Source organism: Corvus kubaryi, unplaced genomic scaffold, assembly GCF_017639235.1.
Source record: "Corvus kubaryi isolate FWS band 111438036 unplaced genomic scaffold, C.kubaryi_AGA036_p1.0 37260, whole genome shotgun sequence".
In the NCBI taxonomy this organism is placed as follows: domain Eukaryota; kingdom Metazoa; phylum Chordata; class Aves; order Passeriformes; family Corvidae; genus Corvus; species Corvus kubaryi.
Window position 1 is genome coordinate 6209466 of NW_024581077.1, and position 22519 is coordinate 6231984.

At 42.2% G+C, this 22519-nt stretch overlaps 1 protein-coding gene across 12 annotated transcripts in view; it reads left to right on the forward strand.

The window, feature by feature from the left end:
- TENM4 (teneurin transmembrane protein 4) overlaps window positions 1-22519 on the forward strand; it is a 928417-nt gene that overhangs the window by 866051 nt on the left and 39847 nt on the right. For all 12 annotated transcript variants that reach the window (XM_042024146.1, XM_042024143.1, XM_042024148.1 and 9 more), the window contains 3 exons: window positions 2049-2281; window positions 11384-11538; window positions 14596-15473. In XM_042024146.1, the coding sequence (XP_041880080.1) occupies window positions 2049-2281; window positions 11384-11538; window positions 14596-15473 (1266 nt within the window). The remainder of the gene's footprint in view (window positions 1-2048; window positions 2282-11383; window positions 11539-14595; window positions 15474-22519) is intronic.

The following is a 22519-nucleotide window of genomic DNA, read 5'->3' on the forward strand; positions in this document are numbered from 1 at the left end:
TAAAATCCACCAGAGTGAGGCTGTGAAATCCAAAAATAAATCACAACAGTAGTGCTGGGAGAGGGGAGCAGGAATTTCTCTCTGTCCCCATTTTTCTCCATCTCTGGGTAAGTCATTTGCCTTTGCCCGTCTGCAAATAGCCAGTTCTAAAACTCAGGGAAAGTTACCTGTGCTTGCCAGTCAAAGATGGTAAAGGATTGCAAGTGCCATTGAAACTGTCCTCCTCTTGTGCACCTCCCATGCAAAATAGAGATTATGGACAGCTCAAAAGCTGACTGACATTCTGCAGGGCTTTGTTAGGAAACTCAGCAGAAAATGCAGGGCCCTGATCAAAATGGATGATGGATTCCCACAGGGAACTTCTTCCACTAGGGTTGAAGCCACTTGCTTAGTGTGAGTGACATGCAGGTGAATGAAATAATACCCTCCCAGCCTGCTGTCATTGGGAGGGAATACACATGGAGACTGAACTGTCAGGCTGGAGCTGTCTTGAAGGTCAGAGCATTTATTTAGCAAGAATCAGTGTCATTTTTGGAGATGAAATCTGTTCAGACTTTAATGGGATAAAACACAAGGGATATTCCAGAATAAATCAGAACGGTGCTTTTCCCCCACCCCCATATTATTAAATAATTTTAATGAAAAACCAATTTTCTGCTCTTTAAAGAAGAGGATAACTCAGTAATTTCTATGTGTCTGAAGAGGGGGTAATTTTCCTAACATAAAGGTTGAGAGGAATTTTCTTGTTATGAGGAATAGAGTCAACTGTGATCGACACTCAAGTTTCTAGCCAGCTTGTCTTGGACCAATTCCATCAAGTGCAAAATTGTGAACTGTGGCCTAGATTTTTATTATGAATTCTTTGGACTTGATGAGCTTGGACAGCTTGAAGGTGTTCTGGGAAAAAGTAGATACTTTCATACTTCTTCTGATTACTACTTAGCCTTTCTTAGTACGAAAAAAACTGTTCAGGACAGGTGTTAAAAGTCTAATCTGTTGGTTTCAGGCTTAGAAGAGATGCAGCTCAAGGCACACTAGTAGTAAACAATTTTAATAGAAGATGTTAATAACTTTAGGATCTATATTAAAATACAGGTAAAGTTTTTGCAAGACAATTGTTTCAATTTTGTCTAAAACCATCTGGTTGGTTTTTTTTCTGGCCAGTCCTATTGGATGCTTTCCATAAGGTGGATTCTAGTTTATTAATTTCTTCAGTCTTGGGCTCATTTAATGTTGCAGTCATGGAGCTAAAAATATTATCATTCTGTGTGCTCATCCCATTTTCTCAGCCACCCTTTCTTGTGTCCAAGGAAACGGTGAGCAGGGCATGTTTAACAGGGGACTGTTGTTCAGGTTCCTTGGCCTAGTACCAGTTCATGCTTTACTTGGGGAAAATGTGCCACTCAAGGAATTATTTTGTTTCTCTCATCATTGAGGTCCAGCTGAATTCAGTGGCAGGATTCCATTAATCCGCCTGAGGCCAGGACAGGACTTCAGAGTCTTTGCTGGAGTCAGCAAGAGCACCAGATGAGCCTTGATGCAGTGATCTTGCAGGGTGTATCTTCAAGTGCTTTATACAGGGAGTCTCCTTTTGGAGTTTGTATTAGTCCTTTGTTGGGAGGGCAGATTTTTTTTTATTATTTTTTGTTTTATTTCCCTACTGTCCTGTGTTTTCCCTTCACTTCCTGGCACTGCACGAACACCAGTTTCAGGGCTATGTCTATAACAAGTAAATTAGGCAAACACAGGCAGTGGGACTCAACCTGTAGTAGTTCCTGGCACGGTTTTGGCTCAGACCAGAGAGCCCTTTCCTTTGGTTGCTTCCCTCCATGCCAGAGAGCACCCCAGGCACAGCGACTGCTAACAGATACAGCTTGGGATCCTGTGCTGTAACACACCGTGTACTAACCTTGTCCAGTACAGCACTCCTTCACTTTCCCAGTCTTTCTGCCCTGTGCGTTTTTATTCTCTAAAGTGCTTGCGTTGCCTGTTGACTTAAGGAAACACATAATCCAAAAAATTAATAATGTCATACCTTTGTTTTTCAGCCACAGCCCAGCTCATAAGTATTACTTGACCACAGATCCTATCACCGGCTCCATCTACCTCTCTGACACCAACAGCCGACGTATCTATAAAATCAAGTCAACCACATCAGTGAAAGACATTGTGAAGAACTCAGAGGTCTTGGCTGGAACTGGGGATCAGTGCCTCCCGTTCGATGATACCCGCTGTGGAGATGGAGGCAAAGGCACTGATGCCACCCTTACAAATCCCAGGGGTGAGACTGCTTCTTCTCCACTGGCTTTTTTAAAGGGGGATTTTTGAAAGCAGCTTGTTTAGTAAGACTGGAGATTGCTCTCCTCTCTAGTTCTGAAACACATCCTAAGGGCTTGCTTCTGGAAATAAGTGAGTATGTCTCACCCTCAGCTAGTTGTGTCATGGTTCTTCCAATTGGCATGGCTGGGAGGAATGCTGAACCAGAGGGGTTCAGTGATGGGCACATGTCCAGAGGGCAATGGAATAAATCCACCCATTACTTTTATACCCATTTAGCCATTACTCCTTCTTACTAACAGTGCTGGGTCCCTCCCAACCTGAGCAGGATTCACTAACATTCAGTTCACTGAGGCTTTCTTGGCATTAAAAAAAAGCCCTATAAGCATTGCTGTATGTATATATAAAAGGGCAGCAAAACTAGCATACAGCTCAAAGTACACAAATGGTGGTTTAGACATTGACATTATATATCACAGCATCCAGCTTAAATCCTGTAGGGGGGTAGATACTAACTTTGATATGGGAATGCTAATTCAGCTTAATTTCACCTGGTTCTGACATACTGAAATGTGATAAAAGCACAGTTGAATCAGAATAAAAGCATCACACAGCCTTCATGGCTGTGAACTAAATTGTTCAAAACAGGTTTAGCCAAACATATGCAGTCCTGTGTGTAGCCAAGACTTCAGTCTGGCAGTCTCAAGGTAACAAGCTCTGCAGATGGAGGATGTCGCTCCTCCCAGCTGTCCACAGCTCCACAGAAAAAAAAGCACACGGGGCAATAGAGATGAAGTGGAAAGCATTGTTTGTCCACACATTTTCGACCGTGTTTGTGAAGAGGGCTGAGAAGGACACCCACGCAGGAATGTTTTTTGAGATGTGGCATTTTTGCTTGTTATATGTCTTCTTTTGCCCAGCTGTTCAGAGTATGAGGAGTTATTTATAGGTTCTTGGCTTTGACATCAATGTGCTGCATCAGGGAGTGGTAGCTCCCTCCTTCCTCACTACAACAATGGCCAAGCCTATCCCAGCCTCTTTGTAAAGCAACTCCTCAGCAAAACCTGGGGATCCTTAAACAAGTGCCCCTGCCCATGGCAGGGGGTTTGGATTAGATGACTTTCAAAGGCCTCTTCCAACCCAAACCATTCTATGATTTCATGTAAAGTTATTTCACTAAAAGCAGATAAGATTCCCAAAGAAGTTGTGGCTGTCCCATCCCTGGAAGTGTTCATGGACAGGTTGGATGGGGCTTTGATCAGCCTGGCCTAGTGGGAGGTGTCCCAGCCCATGGCAAGGATTTGGAACTAAATGCTCTTTAAGGTCTCCTCCAACCCAAACCCTTCAATGATTCTATGATTCTCAGGAAGTTATTTTCCATGACATAGAGATGACATTGTTACTGAATCCAAGAAACCCAGACTGATTTAATGACCTTTTGTGTCAGGTCTAGCTGTGATTTTTTTTTTTGTTATATGTCAGCTAGATGTTTCCTGGCAAGGATGCAGAAAAATATACTATGGAAGACCTGTTTTTTTGCCAAAAAGCATCAAAACCCAGACTTCTATGCTTGTAATATTTAAATAACCCAGCATGGTTTCCAAGCACTCCAGAATCCCATGAGTTGACCATAATATTGGGCTGAAGTATTGCCAGAAGCACAGGTATAGAAAAGAAACCGGTGGTCAGTTTGCAGTGTAGAATTTGTCTCACTGAAATGAGAAGACCAACTGAAAAGAAAATTAAGTGACTTGGGCAGAGAGATTCAGGCAGTCCAGCAGATGAATCATGAGATCAGGGAATCTAGAAATCTGTAATCCAATTTTCTGCACCTCTTTGAAGTTCAGTCAGTGCAAAAAAAAATACCCCACCATTTTTGTTGGTCCTCTGTTCTCCCTTGTACAAGATAAGAGGGATATTATTCATTTCCATCGATGGGTGAATGTTACAAGGTTTAGATGACTTATTTTTCTGCTTTGCTATAGCAAACAGCTCTGGAGTTCAAAGTTTTCAGCACTGAAATCCTTCTTGTTGGCAACTGAGGCTCTCAGGAGGCCATTCTTCCACCTCAATCATATAACAGCAAAATTCTTGCATTCATTCCTCAGAGCTCAAAAATTTCACAAAACAGAAGTAAATTGAGGGTGAAAGAGGAAATGACATGAAGCAAAATGACAACAAGAAAATAATAATCCAGAAAGCCCACTCAGCCAATAGAAAGTTCCTAAACAGTGTTCCCTGATCTGATTCTAACATGACTTTCCAAATTCTGCTGAGGCAACAGCTACGGCAGGTGGGACTCACTCCCCATTCCCCCCAATAAATGATGAACAGTGAAAACTAATGCTGACAATGTAATGTCACCATTGTTCATACCTTTGCAGTGGTTCATCCTAGCAGAAAAATCCAGCAAATGCTCTTCCCTCAAGTACTTCATAATAGTTCAAAATAAAATTGATTTATTGTATAAGTAACCAGTAGATCTCAAGTGACCCTGTGCTTCCATGTCTTGGCAGGTGAATAAACACTCGTAAGTGAATGGTCAGAGGAAATTATAAAATGATTCTGTAGTTGTAGAGATATCAGCTGGCCAGGGAAGGACCTGGAACGTCAGTTTTTCAAGAATCATTGCTCTTCACAGGACTCTACTTTTTAAGGCTAAAGCTGTTTTTTTTCTCTGAGCATAATTGCTTCATGCCAAGTAGGATTTCTGTATTTTAAGGACATCTTTGCACTTTTTCAAAAATCATAAGGAATAGAAGTCTTGCCTTTCATGATGTTTTAATTAGCTGATATTTGCAGCTTGCTGGAAAATACTGAGGGATACCTTCCTGCCAGATGAGAACCAGCAATTCATTAAGACTGGAGAAATAGTCATGAGCTGTCAACATATGCCTTTGCATATATCTTTAGCCTCTTGCACCAGTCAAGCATCTGGTCTGAATAGATTTTTTTGGGTCTCTTCTCGGTGGAAAGAAGCTAGTACCCTGAAGGTGGTTCATTCCATGACAATGCACATATTCAAGGTGGGATGAACCACGTTCTGGGGGTGCTGGTCTTCTCCTGGATCTGACAGACTGAAGAATAAGGTCCCCACTGCTGCAAACACTGTTCAGAATGGTTCTCCACATTCTGAGCAGCAGACTTTTCCCCATTGTTTTGATCACTTCCTCCAGTTCTCACCTCAGCTTCCATGAGTTCATACAGGATAATTTCATAGAATTGTAGAATGCTTTGGGTTGGAAGGGACCTTCAAAGACCATCCAGTTCCAACCCCCCTGCCATGGGCAGGGACACCTTCCACTAGACCAGGTTGCTCAGAGCCCCACCTGACCTGGCCTTGAACACTTCCAGGGATGGGACATCTGCAGCCTCTCTGGGCAACCTGGGCCAATGCCTCCCCACCCTCTTGAGAAAGAATTTCTTCCTAATATGCAATGTAAATTTTAGTTTTAGTTCAGAACCATTATCCCTTGTCCTGTCAATTCATCTCTCTGAAGTACCTTCTAGACAGAGGTTCTTGTCTCACTCCACTGAAGGCAGAAGTACTCCTTTTAGATGATCAGCTTAGAAAGACATTAGGAGGGGTAAAACCCTCCAGGAATTTCCCACTTTACCTGTCTTTGGCTTGTCTAATAAAGGTAGGCTACACAAACACAGGACAGATAGATCCACAGATGAAATAGGGGTGACAGTGGTTTCGTCAGAGTATTTATCATAGCTATTAGGAACCAGTCTGATGCGTCCAGTTCATTTGCCACAGAGCACAGTAAAGCTTTCAGATGCTAATGAATTTCAATATATCCTTGCAAATTAAAGTGTTACCGCTTTCTAATTATCATCTGCTAATAATGATCCTCTTCTACAAGCAATCTAAAGAAAAATTAAAACTCCAGCTTGTCAGAGCATTTCTTTTCATCTGAGTACTCACCATTGGTTCTTCTCAGGAAACTGTTGTGGCAGAGAAATTACCAAAGAGCCTGCAATTAAGAGAGATTGCAGTGACAAGTCTGACACAATAGGAAGAAGGTTTTAGAAGGCATGTGGGGAGGGAGGGAGCATCTCATTCATTTAGCACCGTAACACCAATGCAAAATGAAGTAATTAATTTGGGGACAGATTGCTTCTTTCACTGTGCCCTGCTGAATGTGTAAACAAAATCTTTGCTAAGTGTTGAAGAGTTCGACAGAATTAATTGAGGAAACTCAACCCTCCACAATCTGTTAACATTTTTATGGTCAGATAATAATAGGACCATTTTGGGGAAGACCAGAGGCTGACTGAACAAAGTACCTTGTCATTTACTCTGGCCAGAAAAGACACTTAGGGACAGGGGCAATGTGGTCTTCCTGTGCCAACACTCCAGATGCTAGTCATCGGCATTTAGGGGACTTTCTGAGGAGGTTGCACCAGACCCGTGCTAATATACCATCATCAATTGACTTAGAAACCGTCCTGAACACCTAGTTTTGTTCTTCCAGGCACCACGTGCTAATAATTTCCACAATTTCTTTAGCCAGGTTGTAAAGAAGAGTGGTCCCTTTTAGGCAAAACCACTGTTTTCTGTTCCTTTCTTGTGTATTTCCTAGTTCTTTGCTGTCTTGTAGTTCCCTTCTTGACCACTGCATAACACAAAACTGATCTTAGCAGAAAACTTTTCAGAGGAATTCCAGAATCTTTTTCCTGTGTGCTCTTTTTCACATTGTCAATGTATATGGGTAGTTAGGCTTTCTCCTTCCCCTCTGAATTCCTCTGTACTTATTGACATTGATTTTCATCTGCCATTTTATCACTCAGTCATTCAGCATCCAGTCAAACAAGAAACGTCCAAATTTGGATTTCTTTAAGCACCTTTTCTTCAGTTAAAGGGTTTTCTCCCCCTTTTTTTTTCCTAACAGGAGCTACTTGCACAACACAACCACTTTTAGTGGTTTGTCTTGCAGAACAAACTCACCATGTCCCAGTAGCTATTTGCAGCATAACATTGTGCTGTCACCTCTTCATGCTGCAAGGTCCTGACATTTCAAGCAAATGTCATCACGTCACAACTTTCTATCAGCACAGCTCACTGGTGTGATGCACATGGTGCTACAAGCCCTTGCTTTGTAAGAGATCTCTGCTTATGCAAGGGGAGCCAACATGATTTCATAACGTATGTATTTCATATCTCAGAACCTGAGGTTTGGATCTGCAACACTACCTGAGTAGTGGCAGCAGCTGTTTCCTCTCAGTAACTGTGAGGCTGAACTTCGAGCTATATGCTGAAAGGCTTTAATTCCCTTATGTTCCTATGGAAACATGAGGGGAGCCTTCCTCCAAAGCAAGCCAAGGCCTTGGGCTTAGCATGCATAACATGTGAATTACCCGTTTCTGTGCCTGTTTGCAGGAGCGAGCTCCCAGCACTGGAACTGTGCCTGTATCAGAAAGGAAACAGAAAGGTGCAATCTAACCTCTACAATCTGCTGCAAAGAATCCATGAGATGCTTCTTTCCCTTTTCACAGAAGTCACCCATCCAAAGACACTTGTCTGTGGGACAGCAGGGCTCTTCTCCATAATTTAGTTGATTCCAAGATAATCAGCTAAAGTCAGGAAAGGATTGGAGCAGTTGCCATGGAAGGAATGTGTGCAAGTGGGAATTCGGAGCTTTGAGAGACTGCAAACTCCACTGCCCTACAGAACATCTCAGGAAATGTGAGGCAATTGAGATTGCTTAGCCTCCATGAAAGAGGGATAAGCAGAAAAGTGCTCAGTGATAAGAACACATACACATGCCATTGCCCTGGAGCAGGGTGAAAAGTGGTAACTTTGCTATCCCACTTCAACTTACTCGGGTGTGCAAGCTCTTTGTCTGAGCTGGAATGCAAAATAAAGTCGTGCCCTATCAGCTGATCAGAGCTGGTTCAAGGGCCAAAGTGCATGTGGGTTATTATTACTGTAACTGGGTAATCAGATCAGCCATCAAACCCCAGCACTCCACACAGTGAGCCACTGCCAGCATATGCTGATGCTAAGTCCAATCCAATACATATGGAACTAGCTAAGGGAGAAAATTCTGCCTCATTTAAAATCACATTATCCAGCCTGCCACCCTTCACTGGCATTGGGCTTGTCACACAGACTAATGGACAGGCACCTGGAAAAATACTTGTTGTGAACCAAGGAATGCAAGAGGTTGTAAGAGACTGTTGTGTTTGACAAAAGCCAATTAAGATCAACTAAACCTTCTATCATGTCTCTTCCAAAAAAAGTACATCTACCATATTGCTTAAAGAGCTCAGTTGTGTTCCTGGTTTTCAAGCAAATGCCACCAAACATAAAAGAACTTGACACTCAGTAGGCAGAATAATTAAGAGGAGCAGAGACCTTCAACAGCAGATGCCAGTGACAGGTGACATGTGCCAGTATCCTGGATGACTCATTGAAGAGGGCATAGTGCTGACAAATCTCATGGCAGGTGAAGATAGCTTCCTGATAGCCATGGATGCCAGCAACATATTGATGCTTGTCCCATCAGATCCTTCTGCAAGCATTTGGCAAAATGCTAAAATACAAACAATGTGTTTATATTGTATAGTGAGAATAAATGGCCACCACTACTGCGGCTTCTCTCATAGCATTCATCAAATCATAGAATGGTTTGGATTGGCAGGGACCCTAAAGACCATCTAGTTCCTACCCACGCTGGGGGGGACACCTCTCACTAGACCAGGTTGCTCAAAGCCCATCCAGCCTGTCCTTGAACACTTTCAGGGATGGGGCAACCACAATTTCTTCGGGAAACCTTTGCCAGCGCCTCACCACCCTCAGTAAATTCATTCGTGCAACAGTTACCTTGTGCTCCTCTTCGAGACTCGTGTTTCATGGTCCTGCAAAGATGAGTCCTTTCTTGGAATGAATTGAATGCAGGTATTAAAGTCTAGGACTAGAAGCAATCTTTTCGGTCATTCTGTCCTGTCATCCATTATCTCAGCAATCCTGCTATGTAATCCCCTCCAAAATTAATGAACTTCATCTTGAAAGCACCAAGTAATTTTTTTCCTCACTGCCCTAGAGGCTATTCTGAAACCACACTGCTCTGATGGTCAAATATCCAATCCAGGTCAAAGTGATGCCCTTCAGACAGGGTGATGCTGTGAAGAAGCGATGAAAATGCTGGTTTTACCTCCTGGCAATAACACACAGCTCCCATTCAGCTCAGTGATCTGAAACACCAGTTTTCTGACTCCTAATTGACTTTGAATCAACAGGTTGCAACCATGTCAGAATCTCTTCCTTTACCTTGGCTCAATGGAGAAGTTTGTTCTTTCTCTCAAACAATGACTTAGTCCTGAGGTTTTTCTGCCAGGCCAGATTATCTTCTGTGGATTTCCTTATAATCAAATCTGGTATGTTTTTCCACATATTACCTACCTCCATGGCTTCCAGCCCATGCAATACTTACAGCGCTGGCTGAAGGCCATGATTTTTGTTGCCAAAGCAATCAGAGGATTAGTCCCTGCTCTATGAAAATCTAGAATTTTTGATCTGTGAACTGCTGCATCTGCACTTCACAGCAGAGCTCACAGTGGATGGAGACTGAGGGTAAGTGTTTCAAACAAGGGGATCTGGCTGCAAAACAGCATTTCGGAGGAACACAAGATCTGATCACTCCTCAAACATTCTCAAAGCTTTCTATCTGAAACAGAATTTCCATCATTTCTGTCACCAAGATGACAGCCAAAGAAACAGTCTAGTGAGCATTCAGCTCACTAATTTAATCTGCCTACAATATAAATGTTTTCTTTAGAGATATTTGCTGTAGTCTCCTTTTATAATCAAATGGGAGGAAAAGGTATTTCTAGCAGGATTCATATAATCTCTTGAGGATATGTGCTTTAGGGTGATACAAATTGCACTCTCAAAGTAGATTTCTCTCTCCACTGATTGGAATAGGTTCAGATACTTGCTTAGATGCACAGTGCGGATGTCTGCTTTTTGCCAAGTGATTGTTACCCTATGAGCAAAAGAAGCCAAACCAGAAGATCCTAATATTCATATATTTCAAGCAGAATTTTCACTTGCATAGGAAAAGATGTTACAGGCCTCTACATTCTTTTTCTATTTCTTTACAGTCTTTTAGTGTATTTAAGACACTCAAATATTATGCTGAGTGACATTCTGCCTCTGTAGGGTAGATGAGATTAATTACTTTATTAGTATCTGTGGAGTTATTGTAATTTATACTAGCACAAACGAGAGGTGAATAGAGCCCCTAACTTCTTATTCCTGCTTCAGTCATGACCTTTCTCTGTGACCTTGTGAGAATTGCATTATCTGTTAATTTTCTGATATGTAAAATTAGAGTGATCACACTCACAGACTGTTATGAGGTGTAATTAGAAAGTGTAAAGCACTATGAAATCCTCTGATGGAAGATGCAGAGGATAGCTAGCCTAGGATAAAGAGGATTAGAGGAGGTTGTGCTAACATAACAAATACTTCAGAAATTAAGCTTAGGGGGAGGTGAAACAGCACATATCTGCAGGGCAAGAAACAAGAATCAGCAGCCTGTAACTGCTGTCAGCAGACCTCAAATCCACTGACAGGAGTATGTCTACAAAGGAGGTTTGGACGATGAAATTAATCACTAGCAGAGTTCAGAATCAGGTGAAACACTGTATATTAGTAGGATTATGCTAGGGAAAACGCTTTCTCATTTATCCATCTGGAATTTGATTGACCTGATGGACCTTTCACAGCCTTTTTCATCGCCATTTTTGAAAGACTCATTGGTGTAACATTTTTACGTGCATAGCTTACCATTCATACCATGAGCAATAAAATCAAGTTTCTGGACATGCAAGACACGCAGTTATTAGAAAATCTTTTCATTTCAGCAGTTCACTGAATGCCATGCCCTTTTCCAGGAGTGAGCAGGGATTTCTGGATTGCATTGTGTGCCATTTGAAAGTGCCCTCCATGGAATGGTGCCAGTTCAAAGCTCTTGATAGCCAGGACTCCCACATGCCCAACCCTCCTCTCTTCCCTTTTGAATGCCATGAAATATATTGCTCCTCACGTCAGGCTGCCATCACCTTCTGACTGTCTTTCTTTGTTCCTCCCCAGGCATCACCGTGGACAAGTTTGGGCTGATTTACTTTGTGGATGGCACCATGATCAGGCGGATTGATCAGAATGGGATCATCTCAACTGTGTTGGGTTCCAATGACTTGACGTCTGCTCGGCCTCTCAGCTGTGACTCTGTTATGGACATTTCTCAGGTAAGACAGTGGTTTGGTTTTGTTTCTACAGAACACAAGCCTACGCCTTCACCCTATCTGCATGTCTGCAAGCTTCCCTAGAAGGTCTGACAAAGAGGTAAGGGCTCAAGGAGAGTTGCATTTCTACATAGTTTATGGTATAAAAATGACTGAATCAAAATTAAATACCCTATAAAGACAGAAGGAAACACGTGACTGCCCTAACTCATAGATTCCTGGGGTGTGAGATTTTTACACAAGTCCCAGACACAGAATTGACTTCTTTCAGAGCTCCCAGTCAGTGGAAAGACATTCCTGGGAAGGAAGGTTTTGTTAGGCTCATTTCTCACTATATGCCATGCTCCATTATAACATGTTAGCTAATCACAGGTTTTTAAATTCTTTTCTTCCCCTCATCCTAATTTGGCCCAGCACAATTTTAGACCTGAATCAAATTAACATAGGAAAGACTGACTGGAGGATGTGGTGCCGAAATTAGCAACAGCAGGAAAACAAGAATCTTGAATTGCATCAGATTGCAAATTGGTTGCAGCTACCATCATGCTGGGCTTTTAAGTCCTGCTGCTTCAAGGTAGAGAGAAAAAGAAATCTCATTTTGATGATTGCTTTACTACTGGATGGTGCAGAAGAGAAATCTGTTACAGCCCAGCACTCAATTTTGTGTGACACTGGCCAACTCGTCAAATTGTGCCAGTTTAGGACCTTTGAAAGGACCTTGTGTCCTTTGAAACCTTTGTGCCACTTGTTGTTTGCCTGACTGCAGGAATGTTGTCCTCTCCTGTGAAAATATAGATCATAGCTGGAGGCCTAAGTACTGTTATTCAGCCACAATAGATGTCAATGGGGTTTCCTTTTTGTAACTACCTAGATAATTTCCATGCTCCCATATGGAATCTGTTCTTGGTTTTTCCCTCTAATTTGAAAAGATTGTTCTTGCTTCCTTGCAACTGGCTCCCACTGTCTGTAATTTATGAACAAGCTGAAATTATGAGTTTAAAAGTTGTTCTTCCTTCTATAGAGGTGAAACTTCGATGGTTAAAGACCACCTTTTAGTATGTTTCTCATTTTACAGACATAGTTTCTTCTTTATGTGATATTCACAGGCAGTTAGCAAAAGACCATTGTGTAATCAGGCTTTAAAAATTATTTACTTCCAGGTTATGTAGCTCCTGTGTAAACCAATGTCATGTTCAAACACTTCTGAGATGAACATGTATCAGCTGAAGACTCTTTTTTTTTCCTTTCATAAAATGACAGGAACCATTTTTAGATTAACCTGTACTGGGACTGGCAGATTAACCACTCCTGTTCTGGAGAAACACACTGAAGACAAGCTTAATTAAAAAATAAAAACCAGCTTGGGAAGAAGCTTTTCATCATTTACAGAGGATAGAATGGTCTTTTATGCCAGGTCCCTGAGGCTCCCTGGAACATGAGGACATGAAATATTTAGCTGCCACTGTTGACAAGGAGTGGTTTTTAAGAAATTGAAAATTCCCATGTCAGTTCAGAATAAACTCAGCTCTTGATGCTAACTGAAGACTGCAGAGCTTAAAGACCACTGGAAGGGATGAAGGCATGAATTATTAAAGAGAAAACCACAGGCTATAATGTTTTACTACAAGAAGGGTTAAAATAGGCCAGAAGCTGAGAAAAGGAAGGAGATTTTGCAAACAGAGAACTAGAGTAGACAGAGCTCAGCATACTGCTTAGCCATGAAAATAAGCTTCACACACCCAGGCGTTAGAAGACACAATGAACTAAATACCTTAGATCTCATCTCTTAAAAAAAAAAATGCTGGAAAGGCATATAGAAGCATCAAAATAAAGCATGGCTGTAGCAGAGATGTTGAACTACAGGCCTTAAAAATAGGAATATCCAGTGTTCCTGTAGATCTTAGCTGGTCTCTTCTTATTCATAGTTTTAAATAAAATCACAGTGAAAGATGGTTTGCTGGACCTGAGCCTGCTGGCAGCCACTCGTCCTCCTTCCAGTAAGGTTACAAAATACTCATCCAAACTTAGTCACATCAGACAAATGAGAAGAAGCAGCAACTGAGATGGATGGTGGGAAAGGAAGGTTCAAAACAAAGAAACTATCCTGGAACTGATTGGTTCCCATCAACACAAGACAGATTTCTTTTTCTATATAAACCTGAAATAAAATAAAATAGTCCAAAAAAAGCAGAACTTTGAGTTCTTTACAAAAAAAAAAAGTCCTGAATTCTGTTGGTAAATGTTTCTTAGGTTTGGCAGCTGAAAGAGTAGACTCACTTGAAAAGAGTGTATTGCAGAAGCAGAGCTAGAAATAAAGTCCTTTTAGTGCTCACTCACTTGCGGTGTTGCCAGTCACTGTTTTAGTGGATTATCAGTGTAGAACTGGGATGTGTCACCCCTGAACCCATTTTTTCCATTATGCTATAACAAAATCTGAAAATCCCTGTGAAGACACAAGTATTTTACTCCATGAATTGAAGTGGCCTGGATTTCCTATTAATTGCTATTCTGCATTTTTGCAGCATAAAGCGGAAAACCATAGGTTATAACTTAGATATTCACACATGCTGGCACAGCTGCCAGTTTTGTGTCTGTCTCTCCTTGTCATTTACCCAGAGGAATTCAGCCACTTGTGTGAAAAATCCTTTAGTGAAAGAATCACTGTTTTGTGTGCCTGATTTCATAGCACTTCACACAGCAAAATTTGCAGTCCCGGGTCTCTGCTATGAGGTCCAGCTTCCACCAGTTCAAAAAGCACAGGAGAGGGAAAATCACAGAATGGTTTGCCTCTGTCCATCATCCTGTTCCCTCCACTGTTCCAGTGCAGAGTTTGGATGTCCCTATGTGTTTACTTCATATGACCAGGAGCTAAGCCCCCTTGCTCACACCAGGTTATATCCTCTATGGCCACCCTATCAAGTAACAATTAGTTATGGGTTTTTTTACCCATTCTCCCTTTAATCCATGTGGATTCCATCCTCATTGTGATTGATTTATAGGAATCATGCAGTAGAAAAATGTCTTGCTATAAAAATTCCCTTGTGTTCTTTTAACATGAAGGTTCGTCTGGAATGGCCCACGGATCTAGCGGTGAATCCCATGGATAATTCGCTCTACGTGCTCGACAATAACGTTGTGCTGCAGATCTCCGAGAACCACCAAGTGCGCATTGTGGCAGGGAGGCCCATGCACTGCCAGGTGCCAGGCATGGATCACTTTCTCCTCAGCAAGGTGGCAATCCACGCCACGCTGGAGTCTGCCACCGCCCTGGCCGTGTCCCATAACGGGGTCCTGTACATCGCTGAGACCGACGAGAAGAAGATCAACCGCATCAGGCAGGTCACCACCAACGGGGAGATCTCCCTCGTCGCCGGTGCCCCGAGCAGCTGCGACTGCAAGAACGATGCCAACTGTGACTGCTTCTCGGGGGATGACGGCTACGCCAAGGACGCCAAGCTCAACGCGCCGTCCTCCCTCGCCGTGTGTGCAGATGGGGAGCTGTACGTCGCTGACCTGGGGAATATCCGAATCCGCTTCATTCGGAAAAACAAACCGTTCCTCAACACACAGAATCTCTATGAGTTATCCTCACCCATAGACCAGGAGCTCTACTTGTTTGACACCAGTGGGAAGCACCTTTATACTCAGAGCCTTACCACTGGAGATTATCTTTACAATTTCACTTACTCTGGAGATGGAGATATAACCCTGATCACTGACAATAATGGCAACTTAGTCAATATCCGAAGAGATTCCACAGGGATGCCCCTCTGGCTGGTGGTGCCTGATGGCCAAGTCTACTGGGTGACAATTGGTACCAACAGTGCTCTCAAGAGTGTGACAACACAGGGGCATGAAGTAGCCATGATGACTTACCATGGCAACTCTGGTCTCCTTGCCACTAAAAGCAATGAAAACGGTTGGACAACATTTTATGAGTAAGTATATTCTGGATATTGGGCTGCTGACTTCATTCTGTGTTCTCTGAACCGTGCAAGGTTGGTAGAATTTAATTCCCTGACCAGAATTATTGTCCAAATAAAATGGCCAGAACAGGGAGTATTATATTTCACACAAACACTAGATACTTGCAGTAAGTGCATTAGAGCTTGAATAAGCTCCCTTTACCAAGTCAAGAGTCAGACAGAATTTCTGCTGAGTTTTTTTAAGTAATTTGGACACCTGGTTCTCCTTAACTGTAGTCAGGACTGGAGATTTAGGTTGCATGTCAGAGAATTTTTCTTGGCTTTGAGAGCCTTGGAAGTATGAAAGTTCCATCAGAGCCTCTTTTTTCACAGCTTTTCACCTACTTCCTATGCTGCAGTGTCTTCTTTGTGCCTGTTTGAAATGTCTGATGTAGAATGACAATTGGCAATGACTAATGAGAGTTAGCTCTGGAAACAATTCTGTAATTAATGGACTGCTCGATTCCTACTGTTGCAATTTACCTCACTAAGCTTTAAAAGTAGTCTTGGAACTGCTCAAGACTATCCTGCCCCAAAGATTTTTTTGAGCAGAGAGAAGACAGGATGCATTGAAAAACCCAGAGATGGCAGTATCCTGAATATTTGTACTTCTTTTCTGTACTACTGTTAGCAATTCTCTGCTTATAAATGTCATGAAGACAACACATTTCTGATATAAAAAGGAAAAAGATAGATAACTGAATGAAGAGTATCTAGAAGGATTCATCCTGCTGTTAAGAACCCTTTCCCCTCCTTCTTCCTTAATTTTTATTTACAAGTGTAACCTCTTTGGAATGCTCCCTTAAGTGCATCATTTCCTGTATGGTTTGAATGGTTACGTGGAAGTGTTAAGCTGCCATGATAATAGACCCATTGTAAGAATCCAATTTGGCTAGAATAGACGGTTCCCAAGATGACAAGCAAAAAAGTTGTTTAAAAAAAAGGGATGCAGGGAAGGAAAGCTGGCTAAACCCGCATATCTGTGTGTTGGTATGTGGTTGCTTTGGTTCTCTCTTTAAAAATGTTCCAGGCCCAGTTTCAAATTTCTTTGCTTAATACTCACTGTTCCTGCTCCTGCCTTGAAAAGGACTGATGGAAACTCGTGATTAATCTTTTGAAATGTTATTAGCATTTCATCAATGTTCTGCTTGCAATTACTGTAGAAATACTCCTTAGTGAATCCAAGTTAATACTCTTCCATCTCTTACATTGAATTTGCTTGAGGAAGGCTTTAGGGAGGAAAAAGAGGGTGTTTCTCTCCACAGGAGTGGAAGCCAGCTGTATTGTCAGGACCATTGTGCTAAATCAAGGAGGTATTTTCTTTTTGCAAAGAACCCAATAGTTCCTGTGCTTGAAAACAGATGCAGCCACAGACAGTGAAGCAAACTAAACATTACAGCTAATAATGTCAGATTTATACCTCAAACATAATCTTTTATTTTAAAGTGCAGCTGAAAATATAAAGATGAAACGAGACGAAAGCTCAAACCCAACTTGCTCTGTGGATATTTATAACAGTGATCCATTATTTCTTGCTGTCCAACAAAATAGAAAGCCATAATTCTGGTCCTTTTATGCACTTCAGAAGAGTCATAAGAAAGCTTTTTAGAGCTAAATGGAAGACAGTATTCTCCAGTGGCTGGACTATGGAAATCTTGACTAGAGCAAGTCAGCACTGTATGATAGCACAGCATCACTGAATATAGAATTGGGAATGTGCCTTCAGAGATACCTCATCCAAACCTGTGATCAGTTATCTCTATTTAACTGTTCCTGACAGTTTCTGATGCAACTTTATAAGACTACTGGTTAAAAGTCTACATCTGAATTAGTTACTTCAGCCTCCCTTTACAGGCAGGTGGAGAGAAACAGGCCCTTTCAGGCTGAGTTTCTTATGAGTTATGTCAGGTATTTGCTTTAGGATGAGGTGAGTTGTATTCTGAAAGTTTATCTCTGCAAAGGTAGGACAGAATGGTGAGTTCAGTTACAGATGTTTACATTGCTGATGTCTACAATTTGGTCAAATGGATCCTATCAGTCATCTGAGTTATTTATAAATATTGTTAGTGATAACAATGTATTTACCTATATTATTGTTACTGTTAGAAAGCTTTTTTTAATATGCGTAGCCTAAATCTTCCGTGCTTGGAGACTATCCTTCTTCATGCAATCCTCGCCTTTCCTGTCCTGTCCTATCCTATCCTATCCTATCCTATCCTATCCTATCCTATCCTATCCACTAGGGACTTGGAAAGCAGATCAGTGAATTAGAGAGATTGATTCTGTCCAAGTTTTGCATGTGTAACCAGGGAAAGAATATAAAATCAGACTGATAAAATTAGAATATTAGAAAATAAGGGTCAGATACTTAGATTGCTCGGTAAAGTAGGTTTCATTTAAACAAAATATGTTCTTGTACAGTCTGATGCCAGGGTACACAGGTAGGTGGGGTGAGCCTTGACTGTCAGAGTTGTAGCAAGGCATCAAGTCTTCAGTGCGATCCTCATATAGTTCCATAGCAAATCTGTCTAACTTGTTGCTTGGATGGACAAGCCAAAGGAATACATTTACTCATCATACTCTACTTGTAGTGGCTAGTAGGAAGCTGATTTTTTCCCTGTACAGCATTGATGTGACCAATACTGTCAGTTCCAATGCTTGCAGTTTATGAAGAACAGTGGAAATTGAAGGCTGGGCAGAAAAACTCTACAAAAAATGCATTCATAAGGAAAACTAGAAAGACTTGATCTGTTTATCTCAACATGAATGAGACTGGGAAGTGTCTAGATCACAACATGTCAGCCAAAGTTCTCACCTACAGAGGGCTTCTCAATCTAGCAGAGAAAGGCTTGAGAAGGGTAAGGGGCTGGGAAGCAAAGCCAGAGACATTCAAGTTGACAAGAAGGTGTGATTTTGTAAGGCTGAGGTGACCTGACTGGTAGAGTGACCAACCATGAAAGCAGTATATTCTCCATTTCTTGGCATCTCAGATCAGGACTCTGATGCCTTTCCCAAAATATAATCTCACCAGGCAGAGGATTTGCATGACTCAAACACAAGCTGCAGGGGTGAGCGCAGCCTTAGCAGGATGAAGTCTAAATTCCTTGTTATCAAAGAAGCTGAAGAAGATGGTGTAAACCAAATAAAATCAACATTCACTACCTTCATGTTATTGGTTCCTCTATCAGAGCATCAGGAAATGTACACTGGGAAAGTTTAAGTGGTTTAGATAATTCTGGTGAACATGAGTAGCTGGAAGGTGCTCTGAGTAGTTTTCAGTCCTGAATGAGGGGAAAGGTGAAGTTAATATTTTTATTTTGCTCCTGGCCAAAGAAATAAAGGCATCAAATCTGACCCTGAGGAGAACCTTCAGCACATAATAGTTGTTCGTGGGTCAGGGCAAGCTGGACACTGCTTCCTAAAACATTAAGAGTAAAGTAAATCCAGCTGGCAAGTTCACACTGCACCAGTGGCCCCATGAAGAACATCCTCAAAAGATTCACCTTCACCTGATTGTCTACAAAGGACCATAGACCAGAAACCGAACATGACAGAGCAATGATGTTGTGAGAGTAGCATCTAGTGAACACACTACATGTGTTCATCATGAAATCACAGAGTATGGCTTGAGTTGGAAGGGACCATAAAGAACATCTAGTTCCAGCCAACATAGCCAGGATCTCTGGTTCTCCTCCAGTTGCTATTCTTACCAGGGCATTTCTTAGCCTTTACCATAAGGCTGCAAAGAGGTCTGACCTGTGGGCACATTGGTGTGACTCTGGAAAAGAGGGAAGGCGTCAGGATACACTGATGCAGTACTGGAGGTCTGTCTCCAGAGCACACCAGTGAATCCAGGTCCTCCAAGGCTTCATGATGGGCTGGCACATGGTCCCTTCATTTCTGTGGGGAAAGAGACCGGTGCTGGCTTCAGGCAGTGGCAGACTCGCTCACAGCACTTACAGCTCTTCCTTTCACACATCCTACACACAAGCCTGCTCTAACAATTCCGTTTTATCAGGTTTAGCTCTGAGTAAGAGTCAGTGTATAATGGCGTGCAGTTTCCCTTTTGTTTGGGAGTGAAACTTAGCTCCCTTGAGTAATTAGCCTGTCCCCAAAGGCCTGTCTATGACTACTTTGAGGGTTTTAGCATTATACAGACCTTTCCTGCCTCTGCAGTGGGATTGACATGAGCTGTCAGTTAATGCAGTGCAGCTCAGCTTGTCCAGTAACTGGATTAAAGACTTTTCTTCCCATTGAACTAGTGATGGTGGCAGTGATAATCAGCAGCAAAGGAAGTTGATCTGGAAACTCAGCCAGGGAAATGACTTCTTGTTCAACTCCAGTCAAAGACAAAGGATGCTGTGTGACTACTTGCTGCTTTGTTGTTGCTGCTTTTTAACTTGACCTGAAAAAAATTGCTACCAGCCTTTACAAAGTTCCTTAGTAGTTGCTGTTTGTCTGCTTCACAATCCAGAAATTCTTATTAATGGATTTGTTTAAATCAAGAATATGGGAATTATCTTGATTAGTTCACTGAGATGTTATCACTGTACATTAATTCAATTTCCCTCTGAGCCGAAGTCAAACCTTCTATGCATTATTTAGCCCAGATGAGGCTCTTTTGCTTAGGTCCTTTGTGTGTCCAATTAGTTTTGAAGGTCACCTCCTCCCATACAGACTCAAACACTTACACATTGCTCCAGCCAAGCCCAGAAATTCAAAACCTTTTCACGGACTCCCCACGAAGTGGCTCATGGCTGCCTGGAGGGCAAAGGGTCTCATGGAGCCAGATCTTCAGATGAGTGGTAAGGGAAGCTTTGACCTGTAACTCTGGAGGCTGTTTTAGAGAGAACCAAATTCTGCCAAACCTCACACACTGTAATGGGTGGAAGGTAGGAGCCAGCTGGACTGAGCATGCAGGAGGACCTTGAACGACTTCCCAGTGACCCCCAGGGCTCAGCAGAGGTCCCACCCCAGCACCAGGAGCTTTTGATGCCAAAGCCAATGCCCTGGTCTGTGTGATTGTGATTTATCAAGTCATACACAGAGTTTTACAGGATTTGATGTAGTAGTTCAGTGGTTCAAATGAGGGTCTTGTTCTACTCCTGCAGCAGACTGGATTATGAGAAACACCTTTGGCTTTTGTCCTCCCTCCTCTTTTAGCAAGATTTCTTGGTTCCACTTGTTCCATAATTTCTACATGATAAAATGATGAGATTCTCATCATTGTTCCTCTGACAAAGTTGCAGTGAAACTCCAGTAAGTGCTGTGATAAAATAGCAGCTCTCCAGTACCCTCACTAAGCTGTGAGGTCACATTTTGAGCCATTGGCCTGCCCTGAAATGAATGCCTGATAGCAAAGTTTAGTTGGGAACCGAGGGAATTACAAGTATCATAAAAGCTAGAAAGAGATCTTCCTCTTCTTTTTTGGGCAGTCAGAAAATTCAGCAGACTGTGACCACAACCTGGCCTTTGGTCATTAGGGAGAGGACTTGCCTTCATGCATTTTTGAGTATTATCAGTTTGTCTGTTATAGATTTATTTTTAATGTCGTGTTTAATGTTGTTTGAAAAATTGGGATGAGACGAGCTTGTTAAGAGGCGCTGGGTGCACGTTGGTATAATCACATGCAAAATATAGTTTGCAAGGTCCATTTAGACTCTTTGGTACTAAATGCAATATTATTATAGTGAATTTTTTCTGATCTATTTGACTTGTAGTTTTAAAAGGCTGATGAAATGTGATGAAGCTAAAATGAGGAAACACAGAGACTCAGGCAAGAAATTGATTTCTGAATAGATGGTACTTAGGATGCTCTTTAATTCCCAAGGTCCAGGTCTCTACACAATGGTAATGTGATAAATGAAAGCTCTGAATGTTTACAAGCCAACAATTAGACCTCATAAGCACCAAATACCATTTTAATTCTGTGCATTGAACCTTAGCTAAATACATTTCCAATTGGGAATGGATAGCAACGGCTTCCTTTGCTGGCCTAATAATTGCCACTGTAATTGTAAGTGCTGAGGCTTTGCAGCAGGTTTGAATGGGAGGCAGCAGCTGTGTTAGCAGGTGATGGATTCATTGCTCCGAGTGGCTGCTGTGTGCACTCCCATGCTTCAGTATTTCCTTAATGCTGGGGCTTTCAGAGCATTTGGAGAACACAGAAGTCTTAGGCTGTGATGAAAACTGGCCCAGCTCTAAATCCCGATGCTGTGGAAACAGGCTGGGCAGCTTAGCTGCAAAATGAGGTGACTAGGAGAGATTTATATTACTGCAAATACCAGGGCACACCTGCAGCTACGTAAGAGCCAGTTGCTTGGCCTTCCTCTCCAAGCTGAGGTGTGCCCTGTAAGGGCCTTTATAGGGCTGAAAGCAGAGGTGGAAGGAACTGACTCATTTAACTCGTTAAGCGTATTATCTGCTTGGGATGGGCAAGTCTTCACATCCCTGGGAGACTCTGGGTATGTGATAGATGACATCAGGTATGTGTTGTGTGAGCTAGATTGGGGAAAAGAGGGGAAATGCTCCAGTTCTGAGTAAAAACGGAAAAGAGAAAAGGAACTGCTTGTCAAGTGTGTTATGCTGTGTGTTCATACTAACAGGCTTCCCACACCTCTGTTTGCTTTGCCACCACAGGGCTACAAGGAGCTTTAGTCGGGATGTGAGCATTTTACACTTCATCTGCCACCAATTAAAAATAATAATAAAAATGGGAACGGTCTAATTATCCTACCTTCTTGCTTTTCTGCCTTTGTAAGGCAGGACCTCCTTGCAGCTGCAAAGCAGTGAGCTGTCACCCCCAAAGCCAGTCCTCGGCAGGTCCCTGTCTGCCTGCTGGGCAGGGAGAGGTGCAGCAGCTCTTGCACATGCAGAAAACACAGATGGTCCTAGTTCCTTCTGAAGGAGGTTAATCGGGTGACTAAGGATGTGCCAAAAGTCTAATATACTTGTACAGACATCTTAAACCAGTTCCAGCAGACCATTCCAGATTGTTTTGGCCCAAAAAGGAGCCTTGC